General features: G+C 40.3%; 1 protein-coding gene across 5 annotated transcripts in view; it reads right to left on the bottom strand.

The window, feature by feature from the left end:
* Positions 1 to 530: 530 nt before the first annotated feature.
* UBE3D (ubiquitin protein ligase E3D) overlaps positions 531 to 22,002 on the bottom strand; it is a 181,085-nt gene continuing 159,613 nt past the window's right edge. For 2 of the 5 annotated variants that reach the window (XM_032152493.2, XM_032152473.2), the window contains one exon: positions 11,762 to 12,545. In XM_032152493.2, coding sequence (XP_032008384.1) covers positions 12,525 to 12,545 — 21 coding nt within the window. In that variant the 3' untranslated portion in view covers positions 11,762 to 12,524. Of the gene's footprint in view, positions 696 to 956; positions 1,024 to 11,761; positions 13,006 to 13,469; positions 13,588 to 22,002 lie in introns of those variants that run through there. The other 3 variants (XM_058434914.1, XM_032152458.2, XM_032152483.2) reach the window with 3 other exon arrangements.

Genomic DNA, 22,002 nt, shown 5'->3' with positions numbered 1-22,002 from the left:
AACCCAAAAAGCTGTGACATAATGCAGGGAATGTGAGGTATAAGCGAATGCTATGGGGGACCTGGGGGAGTAACTCATTCAACCTGAAAGAATGAGGAAAGGTTTTAAGAAGTGGGATGGGTTTGGGCAGAGGTGTTTCAGGCAGGGGCACTTCATTAACAAGGTGTGAAGAGGAGAATAGAAAGCATGAGGGAGGCCTCAGGGGAGTCTGGCTAGCATGCCCAGAAAGTTAGCATCAGGGAGGAATTGTGGGCTAGAAAGATAGGTTAGGACCTGCCTTAGTCAGCTCAGCCTGCTATAATAAAGCACCATTGGCTCGGGGGCTTACACACAATAGAAATTTATTTCTCACAGTTCTGGAGCCTGGAAGTCCAAGAGCAGGGCGCCATCATTGTTGGGCTCTGGTGTAGGCTGTTTCCTGGTTTGCAGATTGCTGACTTCTTGTTATGTCCTTACGTGAGGGAAAGAAGACAAGAGGGCTCACTGGAGTTTCTTTTACAAGGTCTCTTATCTCATTCATAAGGGCTCTTCTGTCACGACTTACTTGCCTTCCAAAAGGCCCCACCTCCTAATACCATCTCACTGAGGGTTCAGATTTCAATACATGAATTTTAAGGGGACAGAAACATTCAGTCAATTGCAAGATTCAGTTGTGGAGGACCTTGAAAGCCAGGCTGAGAGGTCTGGAGAGAATCCTGCATGTAAGAGGGAGACATGAAGTTTGGAGGAGAGTGGCATGATCAGAGTCCTGGTTTTGGAAAATTTTCTAGCCAGCAACTGCAGGATGCATTGGAGCTAGGAGGACATAGGGAGAAAGGGACTTTGGTAAGTTGGTAGTTGTGACAATGCCGCCAGGTAGGAATACGTGGGTGGGAAGCAGAGAAGAAGCAGTCAGACTAGAATAAGAGGGGAGAGAGAGACTCACAGAGGAGGAGGATTATGAGGAGGGGCTGTACCTTGATTCCAAGGGTTCTGGCCTGGGTGCCTGAGCATCTGGTGATGATGCTGTAACCTGGATACCACCTTCAAGGGGAGGAAGAGATAATGAGCTTGGTTTTTAGATCAGTTGGATTTGAAGGGCAGATACTATGTTCATACGGAGATGTCCAGCACACTATTAGAAAAAGAGGCTGAGTGCTCTACAGTTTCCAGAGTATCTGTCACTTCTCTACTGCTTTTTCTTCCTCTGAAAAAAGGCCCTCTTCTCTTTCTCTGTCCCACCTGAAGGCTATAGATAGCGCTGTGGTTAACATTGATGCGGAACTCAGCCATCCTAGAATCACATACTATTTCTGCCTCTCTCTAGCTGTATGACCTTCAGTGAGTTATTGGATTTCTCTAAGACTCATCAGTTTCCTCACATATAAACTGGTGATAACTAAAGTATCTTCTGTAAAATGTTCCCACAAATAAATTAATTAATGCCAGCGAATACCTGGCATATTGAAAATGCCTAAAAATATCAGCTGTTAGTAAGCCAAATTATTTACCATTCCACGAACACACCCAGAACTCTCCTTCCTCCCGTCGTTTGCTGCTGCAGCTCTCCACTTACAATGCTCTCCAAAGGAACCGATTCCCTACTGCTCATCTTACACTCTACACAAGATCCTGAAATCCTACTTACTCTTCACTCTCGGAGCCAGGGTTTGAATTTGGAATTATCCATGAGATTGGAAAAGCTTGCACCCTCACTGTGATGATTAAAAAAGGCTTGACTGGCTTAGAAGGGGAAATCCGGAGTTTATCCTATTACAGCAAATACTCTCATGCTGTAGGGGTTTCCTAAAACCTTTTAACAGAGGGATCGTATAGCAAAGCACCTCACCAAAATAAAGGCTTTATCAGAATATAAAAAAGGAGAAAAGAAAAGTTTGGGAAACCCCAAACAAATGTGATAATGTCTAATGTTTGCTACTGTTTTTTTGTGGACAATTGAATACTTGGCACCTCTATTTTGGATTCCTCTTTGGCAGCACTTTCCCAGGCTAAAAATGCTACCAGCCAGTTCTTCCCAGCTACCTTCCACCTATGCTTTGTTTTGGCAAGTGTAACTTGCCTGAGAGCTGCAGAAATGCTACTCTGCACAGAGCTGATGCCAGACTGGAAAAGACATTGTTCCCTGTAAAATTAAGATAAGAGATTTTGAAGCAGAAGGGCCAATCTGCTTCAAACTATAACTTTAACAATGTTTTTAAGTTATCTGAAACAGTAGCTCAATGTCATTCTTTGGGTTTCTACTTATTACAGTATCTTTCTTCTGTTTTAGAACAGTTCCTATAGCAATATAATGAAAATAACCTTTGTTTTTCAGCCACAAAGAGAGAACTATAAATTATTCCTTACCCTAGTTTCCTTTCAGCACATACAAAAGCCAGTGCTTGCTCCGCCCTAATAAATCAAAGCTTCAAAAAGGGCAAGGCAGCTAATCAGAGAACGCAGCTTCTACTAACTAGACAATAAATTTCTGTGTCTGTCATCTTTGGAATTAATAAGAGATAAAGGGCCACTTTACACAAAGTTTCCAAACCAGGTCAAGAAACAGTCAGGACATAGAATGGACTTGTAAACCTGGTCATTATATTCATCTAAGACCATATAATCTAACAAGAAGTGAAGGTTCATCTGCATTTTACACGTGAGCAAATGTCTTCAATACATTTCCAACAGGACAAAAGACTTAATCGTTTTATTTTTGAAAAGCATATTTTCAAAAAAGAAATAAATGTTTTTAGTCTAGGAGGAATAAGGAAAATGTCTCTCAGAGGAAGTGATATTGGAAAGAAACCTTAAAGGATATAGAACCTTTTAACAGCCAGAGAGATTCATAAACATTTTGTAAGAATGGATTAACTCAAATCAATCATACCCTATTGACCCAACTTTTCTAGTTTTCCAATATGAACGTCCCCAATACAGTAATTAATGAAGCCAACGTTTACTGAATTCCTTCTCTGCATTAGGCATCGTGCTAAGCACAGGATTAAGAAGATGAATAAAATACTGGACCTGCCCTCAAAGAGCGCCCACCCTTCAAAAAGTTCAACTGTTCCTTAATTTTATTACATAAAATAAAACACAAGAATCATTATAAATTGATTCCCAAGTTTAGTTGGAAGCACCACCTGAAAGTTTTGTTCCACAGCAATTTTCTCAGTAAAATAAAATTGAATGGCCTAAGATACAGAGAAGACAGCTTTCCCAGGATAGAAAGGAGTTGCAAAAATCAACTCAATCTAATATACTTTCACCAAAGCCACAGTCACAAACTTAAAGTTGGTAATGCCACATAACTGCTTTAAAACTAAAAGAGAACAAGAATGGTCAAAGCTTGTGTTATAGCGCTTCTATAAAGGTAGAATAGGCAAAAAAATGTAATTGAATTTTAGTCCCAGGTTGAACCCACACAGTGCTAACACCTGAGATTCCTGCCCTGAATCTATTTACGTGCAGGACCAAGAGAACTTCTGGGAGAACCTCATTTTGGAAGAAGAGATAATTCTGCATTTGGGTTTGGTTCAAAAATGGTGTTTTAGCATTTGAGTATATGGTACTCAAAATTTGTTTTCAAGTCTAGCCCCTGGGCTGGGATGATAATTTCAAATTTTAAAACATTAAAAAGAGCAGCTTTCAATAAGAAACTATAATTATAGACACTGGGGTGCAGGGAAACACCCATTTTGGGATCTGTGTCACAAAGCGCAACACATGGTGGAGGGGATCAACCTTCTCCTTCCATCTATACTCTAGACACTGAAACTTTGGCTTATTGAAGTTTCCAAGACTGTTTCACTCTTCTGCTGCATTGGAGGCTTCCAGGTAGTAGAGGCACCTGCACCTCATATGGGGCAGCAGTGAACACCATCAGCACCAAATGATGCTGGAGAAAAAAAGGAATAAAGTGACAGATGCCATGAGGCAAATGATGCATACGGGCACCCCAGAAGGCACCCTAGACATAATTAGAGAGTATTTCGCAGGGAGCGGCAGGACTTTCGATAGTAAGTGAGGATAAGAATCAGATAAATAGGGTTTATTCCTGCTCATTTCACCTCACTGTCTACTCCCCTATGTTCGGCTCCATACACACAGTTTACTCAAATATTACATCCTAATTCATTTCAAGAATGTGTTGAATTATTCTTTAAATAGAAATAAAAGTGCTCACTTATCTGAAATTTAGTAACATAGTCAACAACTTCTTTCCCATCGTGGCATTTCAGGTGGAACACTGAGATTTTACACTGGGGTGATCCCACAGCACAATTCTGAGAAGGAAAATGCATGGGTAAATACGAATAGAAGGGAGTAGGACTGGTTCACCAGGGAAGATGCTTTGCCTTGTTCTCCTGAGAACCAGTGACACTGAACAGAAGATTCCTGGTACTTTTGGAAATTATATAAAAAGTAAATTGAACTTTAGTCCGGAGGGCATGCCTGTCTGATGCCTGGTCAGAAACTTCTGTGCTGGATTCCTTTCCTCACTTAAAGATTTTTGCAAAAAGCTTTTCTGCTTGCAAGAGAAGATTCTGAAAAAGATCTCATTTAAAAATATCTGTATGAAAATGCTTAGAATGGGTTGTCACGTCCCTTGTTACAGCAAAGCTGACTGGAGATGGAAAACTATGTATTCCGTTGTATCTTTAATGGCCTTCACAAATAATTAAAAGTAAAATAGAAAAAAAAAAAAGCACTGACAAAGCTATTTGGTCAAGACATTTTTTGACAGTTTTTTGGAATTGGGAAACCTCTTCTTGTTTTGCAACAAAAGGTCTTTTCTTCTTCTCTTCAACCTACCTTGTGTTCTGCAACCAGATTGGTTTTTTTAGTGCATCACTTTTACGTTATTCTGCTTAAAACTTCAGAAAATCAATTCCATAGGGGATGACAAGGAGGGGTAGCAGAGCAGCAAATTCATAGAATAATCACTGTATCTAAAATGTATTGCACACTGTGTGCCAGGTGCTGTTCTAAACATTATGCATGCATTAATCCATTTAATGCTCAAATAACCCCTACGAGACAAATGCAATTTTTTACCGCATTTTAAAGATGAGCTTAAATAACTTGCTCAAGATTGCACAGGTGGAATTTCAGCCCAGGCAGGCAGATTCTAGAACCCTCTCACTCTTAACTACCGCATCTACATTTTAGAGCTCAAAAAGCCCTCAAGGGTACAAAAATGTATATTTTCTGTTCATGTTATGCTTGAGCACTGAGAAGTCAGAAGGAAGGAGAATGTTCTGCAGGTTCATGATGGCATTCAAAGCTTTCCACAATCTAACAAGAACTCTTTCCTATCTTATTCACGGTCCAATCTCAACTCCTCCAATCCAGCCACATGTTCTGACTATTTCAAAGTTTCATTCTTCCAGAGTGTCTCATTCTTCCCATCTGTCCAAATCTTAATAATCACTTAAGGCCCACATAAAGTCTTGCCTCATCCAGACAAGGATGCCTTCTCTGTCCATTGGGAGGGCCCTCTTTGTACTCCACAACCGCTGGGGTCCACACCAGCAGTTTGATATCATCACTCACTGCTTTGCCGGTTTGTCTTGTGTGTTTTTTCTCACCTCCATTCTTAATTTTTCTTTCATACAAAGCAATCTCTAATGACAGTACTCATTTCAGGAACACTTTATGTCCGTGTAAGGAATACAACCACAGTGGCAAAACCACAAGTGGTAGCCTTTGCTTACGTAAGGCAGTGGTCCTCAACCTTTTTGTCACCAGGGACTGGTTTCGTGGAAGACAATTTTTCCATGGACCTGTGGTGGAAGGGGGATGAAACTGTTCCACCTCAGATCACCAGCCATTGGTTAGGTTCTTATAAGGAGCACGCAACCTAGATCCCTCTCATCTGCAGTTCAGAACAAGGTTCACCTCCTATGAGAATCTAATGCCACCTGATCTGACAGGAGGCAGAGCTCAGGCAGTAATGCTTCCTCACCCTCCACTCACCTCCTGCTGCGTAGCCCAGTTCCTAATAGGCCACAGGCTGGTACCGGTCCATAGCCCGGGGGCTGGAGATCCCTGATGTAGAGAACAACCTTGGCTTGATGGAATAAAGGGAAAAAAGTAAACACAAGCATTGAAACTTGCTCTTCTAAAATTGCCAGGAGCAGTTGTCACGGGATTGGAAAGATACACAGGAAATGTGTTTTCTTTATCAAGTTCTCTTTGTTTCCTCTAGTGATTTTTAACCCACACATTTCTAACTTACTGGTGATTTCATTAGAAATTAAAAAAAAAATTCAACTTAATTTTCTCATGATATCCACAATAAATATCTCTTGCCTGTGCTAGACAAAGTGTCTATGCTTGGCCGCTATTTCGTTTCTTCCTGACATCATCACTTTTCAGATGGTATTGAATTGAAATGTGGAATTTTATTTCAATTCTTTTGTTACATTATGCACCTTATTTCAAGAATTTTTTAACATTGGCACTAAACAGAGTATGTATAATCAAATGAACAATTCAGAGAATTTATAGTGCCCTATATTGAGTTTATTATTCAAAATACCGTTATTTGGGCCTAGTGCGGTGGCTCATGCCTGTAATCTCAGCACTTTGGGAGGCTAAGGCGGGTGGGCCACTTGAGGCCAGAAGTTCAAGACCAGCCTGGCCAACATGGTGAAACCCTGTCTCTACTAAAAATACCAAAAAAAAAAAAAAAAAAAAAAAAGCTGGGTGTGGTGGCAGGTGCCTGTAGTCTACTTGGGAGGCTGAGGCAGGAGAATCACTCAAACCCAGGAGGCAGAGGCTACAGTGAGCTGAGATCGTGCTACTGCTACTGCACTCCAGACTGGGCCACAGAGCGAGACTCTGTCTCAAAAAAAAAGTGGGGAGAGAGAGAAAAAACAAACAAACCCTGTATTTGGAGGAGACAGTATTTTTTTTTTTTTTTTCCCCAGAAAGAATAGTGGGCTGGGCGCAGTGGCTCACACCTATAATCCCAGCACTTTGGGAGGCCGAGGCAGGCAGATCACTTGAGGTCAGGTGCTCGAGACCAGTCTGGCCAACATGGTGAAATCCCATCGCTACTAAAAATACAAAAATTAGCCGGGTGTGGTGGTGCACGCCTACAGTCCCAGCTACTCGGGAGGCTGAGGCAAGAGAATCCCTTGAACCCGGGAGATGGAGGTTGTGGTGAGCCAAGATGGCGCCACTGCACTCCATCCTGGGCAACAGAGCGATACTCCATCTCAAAAAAAAAGAAAAGAAAGAAAAGAATATTGGATGATATACTTTCTGAGTCTAATATGTACTACTATGGAACTTAAAACTAATGATGACTAATTTTGATACTTATATCACCATCCTATGAAGACAAAGTTTCAAGCGAAGGGGTCACATAGTGATCAATCCCTGAGTGTGGGTTCAGGAGAGGGACCACAGGAGTGATCAAAGCTGGCATTTCTGGCTCTTCTTCCTAGAAATGCTATTGCCTAGGAAGTGAGGAAGAGGGTGTGGGAAATTTAAGGGGAGATACAGGTCAGAGAGAGGCTTTTCACCAAAGACTGGTTCCCTTCACTGGTTTCCAGTGAAAAAAGAGAGAAGATTCCATTTTTTTTTGTGTGGGCACTTATAAAGTGCTTTGTATTTACAATTTCTTTCCCAATTTCAATCTGTAGAAAGCCTGCCATGTCCTTTTTAGGCTGGGAAGGGCACTGGGCAGAGGCCGACAAGCCCTGTTTTCCTTGAGTTTAGGAAGAGTTCAGCCAGAACCTCCATATAGGCAACCTACTGCTGCTACTGCTTGAAATTAAGTTAACCACTTATGGTGTTCATGATTTAGGTGTTTTTTTTAAAGCAGATTTATTGAAATTTGCAACCAAAGCACAAATAGAGTGCATACAAATTATGACAATAAAAATCATTTTCATCTTTTTTCTAAAACAAGTATTAAAATAGAAAATAGTTTTAATCTATGAAATGTTAAAAAGGGATCAAATAAAAATATTGAAATATTTATAGAAAGAAACTAATCAGGCTGTGTATAATAGGGGAGAAAGGTGAATAAAGAAAATGTAGTCATCTGGTCAGCAGTTGTCATTCTGACCAGAAAAGCTGCCAAAGGCCCCAGGAAGGCTACTAAAAGACATGACTAGGACACAAATCCTGCACTCTGCTTATTGGACCTTGTAACCAAAGGATCCTAGAATAAGGGTGGCCTTGAAAATGGGTTTCATAATTTATATGTAATGGGACTGAGAACAAATTGATTTAGTTTATTCCAGAATGGAAATAGGGTCATATTTTTAAAAGAATGGTGGTACAGTTTAGATGCTTTTTAAAATGTTGTTTTGAACAATTATGTGTTTGTCATTCTTCTTAAAACTGGAGAATTTACCTCTTATGACTGATTTCCATTAACTCCCTCTTACTGTTTCTCCCAGATGAAGTTTTGATGATGAGCTCTGATTCAGTAGATGAAATCTCAAATGTATCTTACAATGTAAAATGTATCATAAAAGGTAAAATGTACCTTAACACGTAAAAGCATCTTAAAATGTAAACAAGAAAAATGGTTACATTAAATCATATTGAGTGGTCTTGCGTATTTAAGATTTAAGAATGCGTAGAACTCTTAAATAAGCATCTAGTGGGACACACTCCTCTGATGGGTAACATTAATGGTGATTCTTCTCTAACTGTAGACTAAGACGTACCAATCATTCCTACATTCCTGAATAACAATGAAATGTGGATCTCAATTAATATTTGTTATACATTAGGCGCAAAAACAAACGTACAGGAACAGCAACTAGGCTGGCTTTATCATGCAAAAGGAAAACTATTTAACACTGTCAGCCCTTTTTACAACAGTGGCTACTGAGCAGACTTAATTACCAAAAGGCCTGCACAAGGCCAGTTACATCAGCATGTCTGGGTCTAATCGGATTCTTTTTTCTGATATCTATGGAATCAAACACGCTTTGCTAATATAGGTGGATCCTTGTTTAGTCAAGCTACTTTTGGCAAAATGATGCAAGGCTGCAGTTTGCATGTCATTTGTTGGCCTTTAACAATGCAGCTCTTGATGGAATTGAATTATTTTAACCATATATGGTACCATACAGTATACATACACTTTTAAGCTCAATTGAGCCACCCCTGTCTGAAATAGCACCTAATCTTTCTTAACCCATCTTTGTCTTACTGTGCTTTGCAGAAATTATAGATAATAATTTTATGATAAAACATAGTACTTCTGTTTTTGTCTGCTTCCTCCATGAGAATGTAAGCTCGATGAGGGCAAGGACTTTGTCTTATTATCTCTATCTGCAGTACTTGTAACTATGCTTGAAATGTAGTAGATGTTCTAAAAGTCCTCACTGAATGAACAAACCTATATAGGTTTGCCAAAATGAGTGGCCGACAGAAGTTTTCAGCAGGGTCTATCCACTGTAGTTTTACTGTAACTTTATACTAGATAAAAACAAGTTCACAGAACCACTTGTCTATAGCAGATTTTAGAGACACAAAAAAGGGACTAGAAATGTGGTGTTTTACTAAGAGGTCCTTGGTAACCAATGCATGTCTGCATTCTGTGGTATCCTTATCTAAGAATGCTACTGAATAGATTGTGGAATTATACTCACAAGACAGAGGGGGCTAATGTAGAACAACTTCCAAGGGTCAACATTAATATTGTACAGCCTGCTTCAATTCTGTCTAACCCTCCCAGCATGGTTTATAATGAAATTTAAATGTCTTTAATGCTATCCCTGTGTCTCTTTGTTTCTGTGCATGTGTCTCATACACACCAATTCACTCACCCACAGCAACAAAAAGATAGAAAGGGCCATTTCCCTTTTCCCTTCATGCCCTATAGCCCCAAAGTAGACTCTCACAGGTACAGACATGTTACCCCTCAGACCTACCCAGTGACTAGATGTAAATAACTCACTTTGAGCACTGGCTCAGCTGTGCTGGCCCTCCCTTCCCAACTGTGGAAGATCCAGTGGAGACCTGTTGAGCTTGGGAACTTCCCCATGACAAGATTTATGTGATTCATGACAGATGCAATTTAAAGTACAGTAACTATAGTGTCGCCAGAAACCTGCCCTTTGTGTGCACATGTGTGTTGCATGACCTCCTGTTACATCTGTCCCTCAGAGCTTCTCATGGTCATGGTCATTCCACCTCCACTCCCCACACTGTGCCATCAGAAAGAAGGCTGGCTTGGTTCCTCCTAAGGCCCAAGGAAGAGGTGAGATGAGGGTGTCTCACTACATTTGACTCAACTTGATTTTATTAGGGAGGCAAGGTTAGTAAATTAGTTGGGTTTTTTTGAGCAGTACAGAGTTATCTGTGCAATCACAAGCACCTTTAGGATCTAAATCATAAACATACATTAGTATGATAGTATAGCCATTGCTTTTTTCCAGAGGGAGAAAAACTATCTCAGAAGAAAATTCTTTTTTATGCACAGGCCGAACTCTGCTTCATCTAATTTATTCCAATTTCCAACATTAGACCAATATAAATTGAACTCTAAGAAACAGTCACACATAAAGGCATTCACCACTAATGTATTCATTTGTGAAAAAAAAATAGTATACTAAGCTTAGGCTACATACCAGAAGAAGATTCAGATTTTGTAATGATCTGTCATGGGCAATACACACCTCTATGGACAGTCACCAAATCTTGTTTCTCAGGCCATATCTTCTACAGCAGTGGTTCTCAGCTGGAGTTAATTTTGTCAATCACAACAATATCTACAGACATTTTTGGTCAACACAACTGGAGTGGAGGAGGGGGCTGTGCTAATGGAATCTAGTGGGTAGAGGTCAGGGATGTTGCTAAACATCCTTCAATGCAGACAGCAGTCTCCCACAAAAAAGAATTATCCAGACAAAGATATAAACAGTATTGAGGCTGAGGAACCCTGCTGTATACTGACAGAGAGGAATCTAAAGCATGGAAAGTCAGCATGACGTTTGGGAGTCTAGTAGCTTAAGTGAAGCCAAACTAATTCTCTTCTGTGGCTGTGAGTCTTGGATGTATCACTAAGGACTTCAACGTTTCAAACTGTGCTTAATAAAATGACTGTGCAGGATCAACAGTTGGGTATTATTCCTATGTCAGTCTACAAGTTACAGAATTAGGAGCACCATACCACTGCTCTGCTAGTAAGACAAATGTTTTGGCTGCACCACCGGGAAGAAGAAATCATGAAAAGTTCACCCAATCATAAAATGCCAAGTGATACCTGTGTTAAGAATGTTAGAGGCCGGGCGTGGTGGCTCACGCCTGTAATCCGAGCACTTTAGAAGGCTGAGGTGGGTGGATCACCTGAGGTCACGAGTTCAAGACCAGCCTGGCCAATATGGCGAAACCCTGTCTCTACTAAAAATACAAAAAATTAGCCAGGCGTGATGGCGGGTGCCTGTAATCCCAGCTACTCGGGAGCCTGTGGCAGGCAAATTGCTTGAACCCCAGAGGCGGAGGCTGCAGTGAGCCGAGATCTCCAGCTGGGCAATGAAAGCTAAACTCCATCTCAAAAAAAAAAAAAAAAAAAAGTTAGAAAATTTGCAGATAGAAAACTCAGGGTTTTTGAGGCAAGATGTATCAGGTGGTCTGTGGAGATTAATGCCAACTGGGCAGCAAGGATATTTGCAAATCCAGAGACTGTCCTTCTGATCCTGGAGCAGAAAAGGAGGATGTCAGAGAGAGATGGCTCAGATCTTGGGCAGAGGAGATGGACCTGCCTGGCTCCGGTCCCAGCTTTGATCCTAGCTGTGTGATTCTAGGCAAGTCTCAAACGTGCCCTGTGAAATTAGGAGCTAGCCTGTACTCTGCCGGATTCCCTGTAGCTCTATCCTTCTCACTGAAAGGTTTCCTCACCGCTTATGCTGGTACGCAAAGAACAGAACAACTCTGTAACAGGATGCTAGTAAGGTATATTTATTAATTTGCAATAATGTATCGTAAAGGAAATAACAAAAGAAACACATGCAGATTTGCATAAATGGGAAATCCTTTAATTTGATAATCATTCATTCAACAAACATCTACTGAGCATCTCCTCTGAATAAAGTATAAAATGTTTTCTATTTTTCTTTTTTAAAATTTGTTTTAAATGATCCTGAGAAACTCTTTAAAAGTTTATTTCCTAGGATTTATAGCAGTTAACATTCAGTCCCACCAATAAAATTCCTCACTGGATTCCACACAGGACAGATGGGCCTCCATTAGCTAATAACCTTCCAGGTGGTGCTGGCACATATGTGAATATTCCTCTCTGTGGGAAATAGAGATGTAACTTCTGTACTTGCCTCAACCTGCTACTACGACTTTCTTCACAGTCCTGGGTTTTCAAAGATCTAAAGTTAACTCTTCTCTTAGAGAATATATGCAAACAAGTAAACTTAAAACTTCAATGCAATGCTCTTAGCCCATAGCTCTGGTTCTTGTCTTTGTAATTGATGCCTCCTGAGCTGACTGCTGGCCTCAGTGTGCTCCTGCTTGAGAGCTGTCTGCCGGGGGAGGAGAATGCCCAGCTCTAATAGTTACATCTTCAAAAAGGCCACCTGGAGAAGGAAGAAAAACCCACAATGCTTTACTTCTATAATATGACAAAATGGCTGCATGTACATCAAATCAGAATCAGGTAAGTCTGGTCAATAAGACCATACGCTTATTTAAACAGAAAAATGACTCTTAGTGGATCTAGACATTGTATTTTACGGCAGGAGCCAATTAGTCTTTTTTTTTTTAATGAACCATATAGTAATTAAGATGATTCACATGCATTTTAAAGGAGAAAAATAGAGTTTTAATTGAAACTAAAGTTATATTGCTATGACGTAATCCAGTCCTCGTTCCCAGTGGTTCACAACTATTGTTTTGGACCTTCCATATTTAGAATTCTGAGTCTCATTCCTAGGCGATTGCAGGTCCTCATCCCTGTAGGTAATTATACCAGTCTCTCCTAGGTCATCGTGATACTTTCACTTATATTGGTTGGTCAGCAGCAATTCATCTTAAAACCTAGAGTTAAAAAAAATTAATTCACACAGTATTATGTACAAAATATTTTCAGACTATGTAATGAGGCCTAGATGAAATGCATCTAATTTCCCAATAGTTTTGAAAACAGAAACAAACATAACAAAGTCAATCATAAATGTTTAGAAAGGTTTAGTTCGGGGTGACAATAAATTGGGAACTGTGCCAATATGAGGAAGAGAGTCAAGTATAGAGCAGAGATAGATCATGAAGTATGGGAGGCTTGGGAAGCTCGTATTAGGTGTGAGCAACAGAAGTAAAAACATTCTACTCTTGGGGAAGTATGGGACATCTGTCCATAGCATCAGGAAATTTTGTCCTTCAGTCCCCGAATGCAGTAAAAAGAGGTGTGTATTTAGCTATCTCTGTTAAAAGAAAAGGGAAAGGGAGGGTCACATAGGGCAGAAAGCATCTGCTTTATGCTGAGTAATTCAGAAGGATGTTACCCTTCATACGGTGCTGGTGAGAAAGGCACCTGCTGAGTTTCCATATCAACTTCCTGCTGAGTTTCTCTATCAAGAGAACACCAAATTGGAAGGAGCAGCAGAGAAGAAAGGTTGATTCCTAAACAAAATGTAAACACGGACAATTGATGCAAACCTCAAGAGCTTACTGTGAAGCTCAAATGAGATCATTGTTAGTTCAAGCTGCACCATTTTGTAAGCCTCGCCCCCGCCTCTGCCCCCCCACCATTTCACAGTCCCTGGTCAAAGTGAAACGTTCCATGGGGGTTTGGACCATGAGAAACATCCTGCCCAACCACCTGACTTTCTTATCATACCCTGCCAGGCAAAGGCCCAACTGAAGGAACATCCCTATCATATCTTGCTGGACAAAGGCCCAAGGAACATCCTATGACATCCCACTGGAAAAAGGGCCAAACCGCTTGATCATAGGGACATCTTATCAATATCCTGCCTGGTGGCAAGCCACACTGCCCAGACCCCTCCCATCCATACCTATAAGTACCCCAGCCTGTAAGCAGCAGTGGGCTCTGGCTGGCATTAACTGGTCCCCCACCTCTGCAGGTCTTGTGCTGGACATAAAACCTGCATTTCTGTAGAGCCGCCAACTCTCTCTGTCTTTAACCCTCACCTTCCCTTCAAAACCTAATAATAATGACTAGGAAAATCCATGTGTTTCCCGTCTCTCAGCTGACAAGAGATATTAGAAGCCTGTGAATATACCAGATGAGAAGAGAGGCCAGCAGAGCCTGTTATAATAGACAGAGGAAGGAAGGCCAGAAGTCATTGAGTCTGACTTAGGGCTCACTGTGGGCAGCATCCCTGGCAGGCGACATTCTGCTTCTACATAGACAGTTTACAGGAAGAGGAAGCTCACAACTGTACAAAGAAGGCAATGACGCTGCTTATATTCAAACAGAAAGACAATGGAAGAAAACCATTTATCTCTTTTGTAATTCTGAAAATTGCTATGTCATGGCATATTCCAACCAGGAAATACTTAGCATAAGGATAACACTGATAAATGACATTACGAAAATGGTTGAGAGGCCGGCACAGTGGCTCACAGTGGCCTGTAATCCCAGCACTTTGCGAGGCCAAGGCAGGCAGATGGCTTGAGGTTAGGAGTTTGAGAACAGCCTGCCAATATGGTAAAACCCTGTCTCTACTAAAAATACAAAAATTAGCCAGGCGTGGTGGCAGGTACCTGTAATCCCTGCTACTTGGGAGGCTGAGGCATGAGACTCACTTGAACCCATGTGGCAGAGGTTGCAGTGAGCCAAGATCATGCTACTGCACTCCAGCCTGGCTGACAGATGGAGAGTCTGTCTCAAAAAGAAGAAAAAAAGAAAATGGTTAAGAATTTTAGCTATACAGAATAGTGACTTTCAACTTGAGGTGATTTTGTGTACTGACGGGCGTTTGGCAGTATCTGGAGGCATTTTCAGTTGTCAACGTAACTGGGAGGGGGTGCTACTGGCATCCAGGGGACAGAGGCCAGGGACGTTCTCCTACAATGTAGAGAGCCCCTAAAACAAAGAATTATCAGCTAGCCCCATTCAGCCTTTCCTCATCCACAAAATGGGACTCTAACAGGATGTACATGAAATTTGTAAAACACTTTATTAAGCCTACTTTGATTTTTTTCATCCACAGCACAGTCCTATGGTTTAGTAAAGCAGGCATTTGAAACTTTGTTTTACATATGAAGAAACAGAAGCTCAGAAAACTTCTGAAACTTGCTCAGGTAGCAAAGCTGTTAGGTGACAATGGTGAGCTTAGAAAGAAATTGATTTCTAATCCATGCTTTTCCCACTGTAACTTCACGGATGAATGACAGCAAACTACAGAGGCTTAGAGACTTCCAATCTTTGGTATTGCCTCAACTATCAAAAGATTTCTTTTGCATGCCTGCGAATATGAACTCAAGATGAGGAACAACTACAAAAGAGGCTGAGCTGATTAAATTAAACAATGCAAAATGGACCCTCCCAGTGAAAAAGAAAAAGTTTAAAATTTGGCTTAATGTCTTCTTTTCATCTGGTTTTTATAGTTTCATTTGCCGAGCACATTATGTATTTTTAAAGACAACATGAAACTGCAATCATCCTTGGGAACAGGTACTATACAATGCATTTTATTCCTTACATTTAAAACACTGTGAGTTAACATATTTCAAATGCTGATTTTGTGTTCCCTACCATTTCTCCATGACAAGAAAAATTACTTCCCCTAACTGCCATTTATTTTAAGAGAGGATAATTTTATTTTGTTCCACTACACTGAGAAAGATCTCTGAATTTCATCTTTTTAGTTTTATTCCCCAAAGTAAAAGTTTTAAAGCTTCTCAGAGCATATTACTATAGCTGCAGCTTAAAGTTTTGTTGGTTGTTGTATTTCTGGAATATAGTTACGAAGTATAAATAATTATTTTAAAAAACAAAAAACAACCCTTTCCTGTCGGTTATAAGATTTGACTTAGTTCTGTACAACTGAATAGTGACACTTGGAAATGGAGAGAGGGACAGGATGTTAAGATATCTAAAAATGATGTCTCTGCTTTGAGTAATCTCTAAAAGCAGTCTTCTTAAACCACAATAAACATGGCCAGGTTGATGTATCATTGACCAAATGTAAGTTTGGGATGCATTAATACATTTGTGTGACACGTTAAACATTTTTTAATGTTATTTTACCCTAGATAACAAATTTATAATAACTGATTTCTCAACATTGATTTAGAATTTCTTATCCTCTGTTTTGTTTTTTCGTTTTTTTTTGAGAAGGAGTCTTGCTCTGTTGCCCAGGCTGGAGTGCAGTGGCCTGATCTTGGCTCACGGCAACCTCTGCCTCCCGGGTTCAAGCAATTCTCCTGCCTCAGCCTCCTGAGTAGCTGGGATTACAGGTGCATGCCACCACACCGGCTAATTTTTGTATTTTTAGTAGAGATAGGGTTTCATCATGTTGGTCAGGATGGTCTTGAACTCCTGACCTCGTGATCCACCCGCCTCAGCCTCCCAAAGTGCTGGGATTACAGGCATGAGCCACTCTGCCTGGCCTTAGAATTTCAATCACTAAAAAGACATATCATCAAGGCTGGCTACATAGAAAGGCTTTAGAAAGGCCTCTTTACACTAAGTAGACAGACACAAATCTTCCTTTTAAAAAGGACATTGTTGACTTAAAAAAAAACACACAAAACTTTCCTTTAGATATGTATTTTTGTCCAGTGCATGTTCAAAGTTATGATCTAAAACAGGCTGTTTTTATGGTGGAAAAGGACAAGGAAAGTTTATGCCCTTATATTATAAAATCCAGTTTCTTGGCCAGGTGCGGTGGCTCACACCTGTAATCGCAGCACTTTGGGAGGCTGAGGTGGGTGGATCACCTGAGGTCAGGAGTTCGAGACCAGCCTGGCCAACATGGTGAAACCCCCTCTCTACTAAAAACACAAAAATTAGCTGGGTACGGTGGTGGGTGCCTGTAATCCCAGCTACTTGGGAGACTGAGGCAGGAGAATCGTGTGAACCCGGGAGGCAGAGGTTGCAGTGAGCTGAGATCCCACCACTGAACTCCACAGCCTGGGTGACAGAGTGAGACTCCATCTCAAAAATAAATAAACTAATTAAAATAAAATCTAGTTTCCAAGATCCAAATTTCCTTTACAAAACATACAATATAAATGTAAAAACAAAAATAAAATGAAAAACTACAACTTTTTCTAGCAGCTAGCAAATACACTTGATGTCTTAAAATAATATTGGGATTAGGTAGTTTTTACTAACTTACTAATTGGCATTAATCGCGTCCATGTTGAGGATACCCTAGACTCAACTTTTTGTGTTGGATAAATACTAAAAGATATTCCTCTCAAAAGAAACTATCATCAGAGTGAACAGGCATCCTACAGAATGGGAGAAAATTTTTGCAATCTATCCATCTGACAAAGGACTAATATCCAGAATCTATAAAGAACTGAAACAAATTTACAGGAAAAGAAACAACTCCATCAAAAAGTGGGCAAAGGAGATGAACAGACACTTCTCAAAAGAAGACACTGATGCAGCCAACAAACATATGAGAAAAAGCTCATCATCACTGGTCATTAGAGAAATGCAAATCAAAACCACAATGAGATACCATCAAATGCCAGTTAGAATGGTGATCATTAAAAAGTCAGGAAACAACAGATGCTGGAGAGGATGTGGAGAAATAGGAATGCTTTTACACTGTTGGTGGGAGTGTAAATTAGTTCAACCATTGTGGAAGACAGAATGGTGATTCCTCAAGGATCTAGAACTAGAAATATCATTTGACCCAGCAATCCCATTACTGGGTATATACCCAAAGGACTATAAATCATTCTACTATAAAGACACATGCACACGTATGTTTATCGCAGCACTGTTCACAATAGCAAAGACTTGGAACCAACCCAAATGCCCATTGATGATAGACTGAATAAAGAAAATGTGGCATATATACACCATGGAATACTATGCAGCCATAAAAAGGATGAGTTCATGTCCTTTGCAGGGACATGGATGAAGCTGGAAATCATTATTCTCAGCAAATTAACACAAGAACAGAAAACCAAACACTGCATGTTCTCACTCATAAGTGGGAGCTGAACAATGAGAACACATGGACCCAGGGAGAGGAAGATCACACATTGGGGCCTGTTGGGGGGTGAGGGGCTAGGGGAGGGATAGCATTAGGAGAAATACCTAATGTAGGTGATGGGTTGATGGGTGCAGCAAACCACCATGGCACATGTATACCTATGTAACAAAACTGCACGTTCTGCACATGTACCCCAGAACTTAAAGTATAATAAAAAAAATTTTTTTTAAAGATATTTCTCTCTCTGGGCTGGGAGGCTAGCTTCATTCATTCAATCGTTAATTATCTCCTATGTGACACTGATTGTTCCAGCCACAGAGCACACTGAGAAGGAATTTCCGCCTCCTGCTAAAATGAGAGTGGGAGAGGAAGTCAAGGAATTAGGTGATTCCAATAAGGTGGAGTAAATTTAAGATGGACCTTAACACCTGCTGGGAGAAACAAGACTATTTTTGCATTATGAAAGCAAGAGAGCCTCCTGAGACACTACCCAGGAGGAGGCAAAGAGAGCCATAAACCCCAGCATGGCACGGAGTTTGGCACACACTCGATCCCCCTAGGATGCTGGCCTGCTGAATGAATGACTGGCAAAAAGGAAGGACCAAACAAAACACCAAAAACGTGAGAAGCAGTCCAAGGAGGAAGAAGATCCTGTCCCTCCAAATTGGCAACAATTATGTGTGTAAGGGACAGAAACACTAGACTAAGGGAACATCAGTGTAGCCTTCCAACCCCGGACTTTCTGCACACATCCCGTAAGAACTTTTAAAAGGTAGAGAGAAAAAAAGATGGGTATCCGTAAATTAAACTTTCACCCTGTATTTGCGTTAAGCCATGAGGCACTATGAAAATTTACATATAACTAAAAAGCTTGTTGATTTAAAAAGTTAGGCTGAGCCTTGTTATGTCTTCCAGCAGACATCTAGGTAGAAGGCCCGCAGTCCACTTACAGGATGAGAAGTACTTTAAGAGATGTGTATGTGGCAGAGGGAAGAGGACTACTGGTGCCTTTTCATTTCTAGATGGGGCTGAAATCAAGGACCACTATAGCAGTTACTGGATCTTGATCCTATTCTTCAACAAAAGCAAGTAAGCCCTAGATGTGAACTTCTCACTTCTTTTAGAATAACTGGACTACGGACAGTATTGTTGGCATTGGATGGTGCTATTGTAACACTGTAGTGAACAAGCAGTTCTGACGCTCCCAGTCATATAAAGCAAATCTAGTAACTTTACTAATGACAGCAAACCGATGGGGCCAACATTGATATAGCAGTCTTCTGATATTACATAAAAATATATTGCCTCTGAAGCATGAAACATTTGTAAGGAAATAATTCTAGGATACCAATATGGGTGGGTGTTAAAACACAAGATATAAAATGGTGCTAGCTCAGTACATGCACACACACTCACAAATCAAAAAGTCCCTTTAATTTCTCCTTCCTATGGAATATCTGCAGGAAGGAACCTGCAGAAGGGAACAGTGGCACTGCTGCAGCTTTGGCCTAGAGTGGTGTTTTGAAAATCAACACTGTGCTGCCCTATTGGCGACATGCCTCTGACCAAGCAAGTTTATTCAGAAACAGAGTTTCTAGAGCTCAGAAATAAAGTGCTTTTCTATAGTATCAATTGAAATATTTTCAATTGCTTAAGGAGAGGTGACTTTAGCAGCAAAACCATTTTAATATATCATATTTAAAGGAAACCATGCCCACTCTTACATTAAGGTTAAGAAGCATGGCTGGTGAAGAAATGGTATGCTTACAATATCACTACAACTAGAAATCCCAGGAGGGGCATGAACCCCTATATTGTGGAACAAAATAGATTTCCACAGATGAATGGGTTCTGTCATTTAAATAGATTTATTTCAGTGGCAATTTTTAAATTCCTATTTTAGCTGTAAATATTAATTCTTTTAACAGACATGCAACCAAGAAGAAAACTTGCTTCATGCAGACAAAATGCTTTCTGACCCACTGTGAAGGAAAGAGGAGGAAATAGCTTGTAAGGTTGCCACTGTGGATCCCACTAGTTATCAGTCGAAAAGTGTCATGGAAACACTATGCAGGCAGTATTGGGATACTTAACGAGTGGCCCCGAGGCCAGGGCTACTTGTGCATGAGGGAATAATTCTATCCAGTAGGAAGACTGGCAAAAGGTGACCTAACACATTTTTTAAGAGGAAGGGATAAGGAGGGTCATACCTGCCTTTGAAAACCATCCTGGACAATTTTATTTCACACCAGAAATAAAAAAGCCTTACTTCTATTGGTTGATATTCAACAAGTTCTTTACTGCAATTATTGAAACTTAGGGAAGTCGAGACTTATATTGCCTACCATAATTCCTGTTTAAATACGTGATTTATGATTATATGAATTATAGACAAACTTACAAAACACAGAAAGGTACACACAAATAAGAAAAATTTTGTGGCTACATCACTTAGGGATAACTACTATTAACATTTTGGATATATATTTCTAGATTTTATTTCTATTTTTCTGGACAATTCCATATAGCTGTTTTGCGAAATAGCGCTTCTAAAACTAAATGTAATATGTATTGTGGTAATTTTCAAATAATATTATTCTAGGATATCTTTAATTGCTGCATTATATTTTACTACACATCTGCATCACTTAAAAAAAAAAAAAGTGCATAACGTATTTCACCAGAAAGCAAATCTGGGGAGTGGCAGGGGCGCAGGGCTTGGGAGAGGGTGGTATTGACTGACAGTCCCAGGAAACACTTTCAAATAGTCCAGCCCAGTGCTTCTCAGGTGTTGTCTCTGGACCAACATTGCTGGCCTCATTTGAGAATGTGTTAAAAAGGCAAATTACTGTGCCCACTCCAGACTTACTGAATCTAGGGGTAGGGCCTAGCAAGGGGTGTTTTAATAGGTTGTCCAGGTGATTCTGATGCTTGCTAGGTTTGAGAGCTGTTGTTCCAGTCCAACCATTTTACACAGCTGAGCAAACCGTCCTCGAGAAGGGAATCGGATTAAAGTGACATAGCTAATTGGGCCAGGACTCAGACACAGGTCTTCTTAACTCCTACTCCGGTGTCTTCATTTCTAGACCAGTGCAAACTCAAAGGTGCTGATTTGGGTGCCCAAAAATCTTTTCAAAAAACATCTTTTTCCTCTAGAAGACAATAAAATTGTCAAGGGAGAAAGAAACAAATTATATCCGGTCGTATTTCCCAATATTAATAAAGGAGCCTGGGCCCACTGTTGACAAAAGGAAAGTCAAGCCCTTTTTGTTCACGATGTAGAGACTGAAGGGGCCAATATCTCAAATTCAAATTGGCCTATCATATAAAGTTAGTCTGTTAAAAGTTAAGTGAATGAATTTTCTGGGGGGTGGGAGTTAGCGGGGACAGCTTCTGATATGCCCTGATGTGGCATATGACTAGACTGTGGCATATCACATATGACTGCATTCTTTTCTAAATCTAGTCACTCCACATGGGTCTCCAGCAAATTTATTTGGTTAGCTCAGGTAAAGAAAATGATCACAAATTTGGCTTCAAAATAAGCTACAGTACCACCAAAAGTTGGCAAAGAAACTGAGTCTTTCATACATTGCTGAGGAGGGGAATATAAGAGTAGAGCCATTCGAGAAAACAGTTTGGCAGTTTATTTTTAAAACTAAACATGTAATTACTACATGACCTAACAACTGCAAATTAGGAATTTGTCCCTGAGAAATAGAAACTTATGTTCACATAATAATCTGTACACAAATGTTTAAGGCAGCATTATTTTAATAGCCAAAACCTGGAGTCAGCCCAGGTGAATGGTTAAATTGTTGTACAGCCACACCATGGAACACTGCTCAGCAATAATAAAAAGCAGCCCACTATCAATACACATGACTCGGAA

This window comes from Hylobates moloch, unplaced genomic scaffold (assembly GCF_009828535.3).
Source record: "Hylobates moloch isolate HMO894 unplaced genomic scaffold, HMol_V3 SCAFFOLD_2, whole genome shotgun sequence".
Lineage (NCBI taxonomy): Eukaryota > Metazoa > Chordata > Mammalia > Primates > Hylobatidae > Hylobates > Hylobates moloch.
This window is presented reverse-complemented; position numbering and strand designations above follow the sequence as displayed.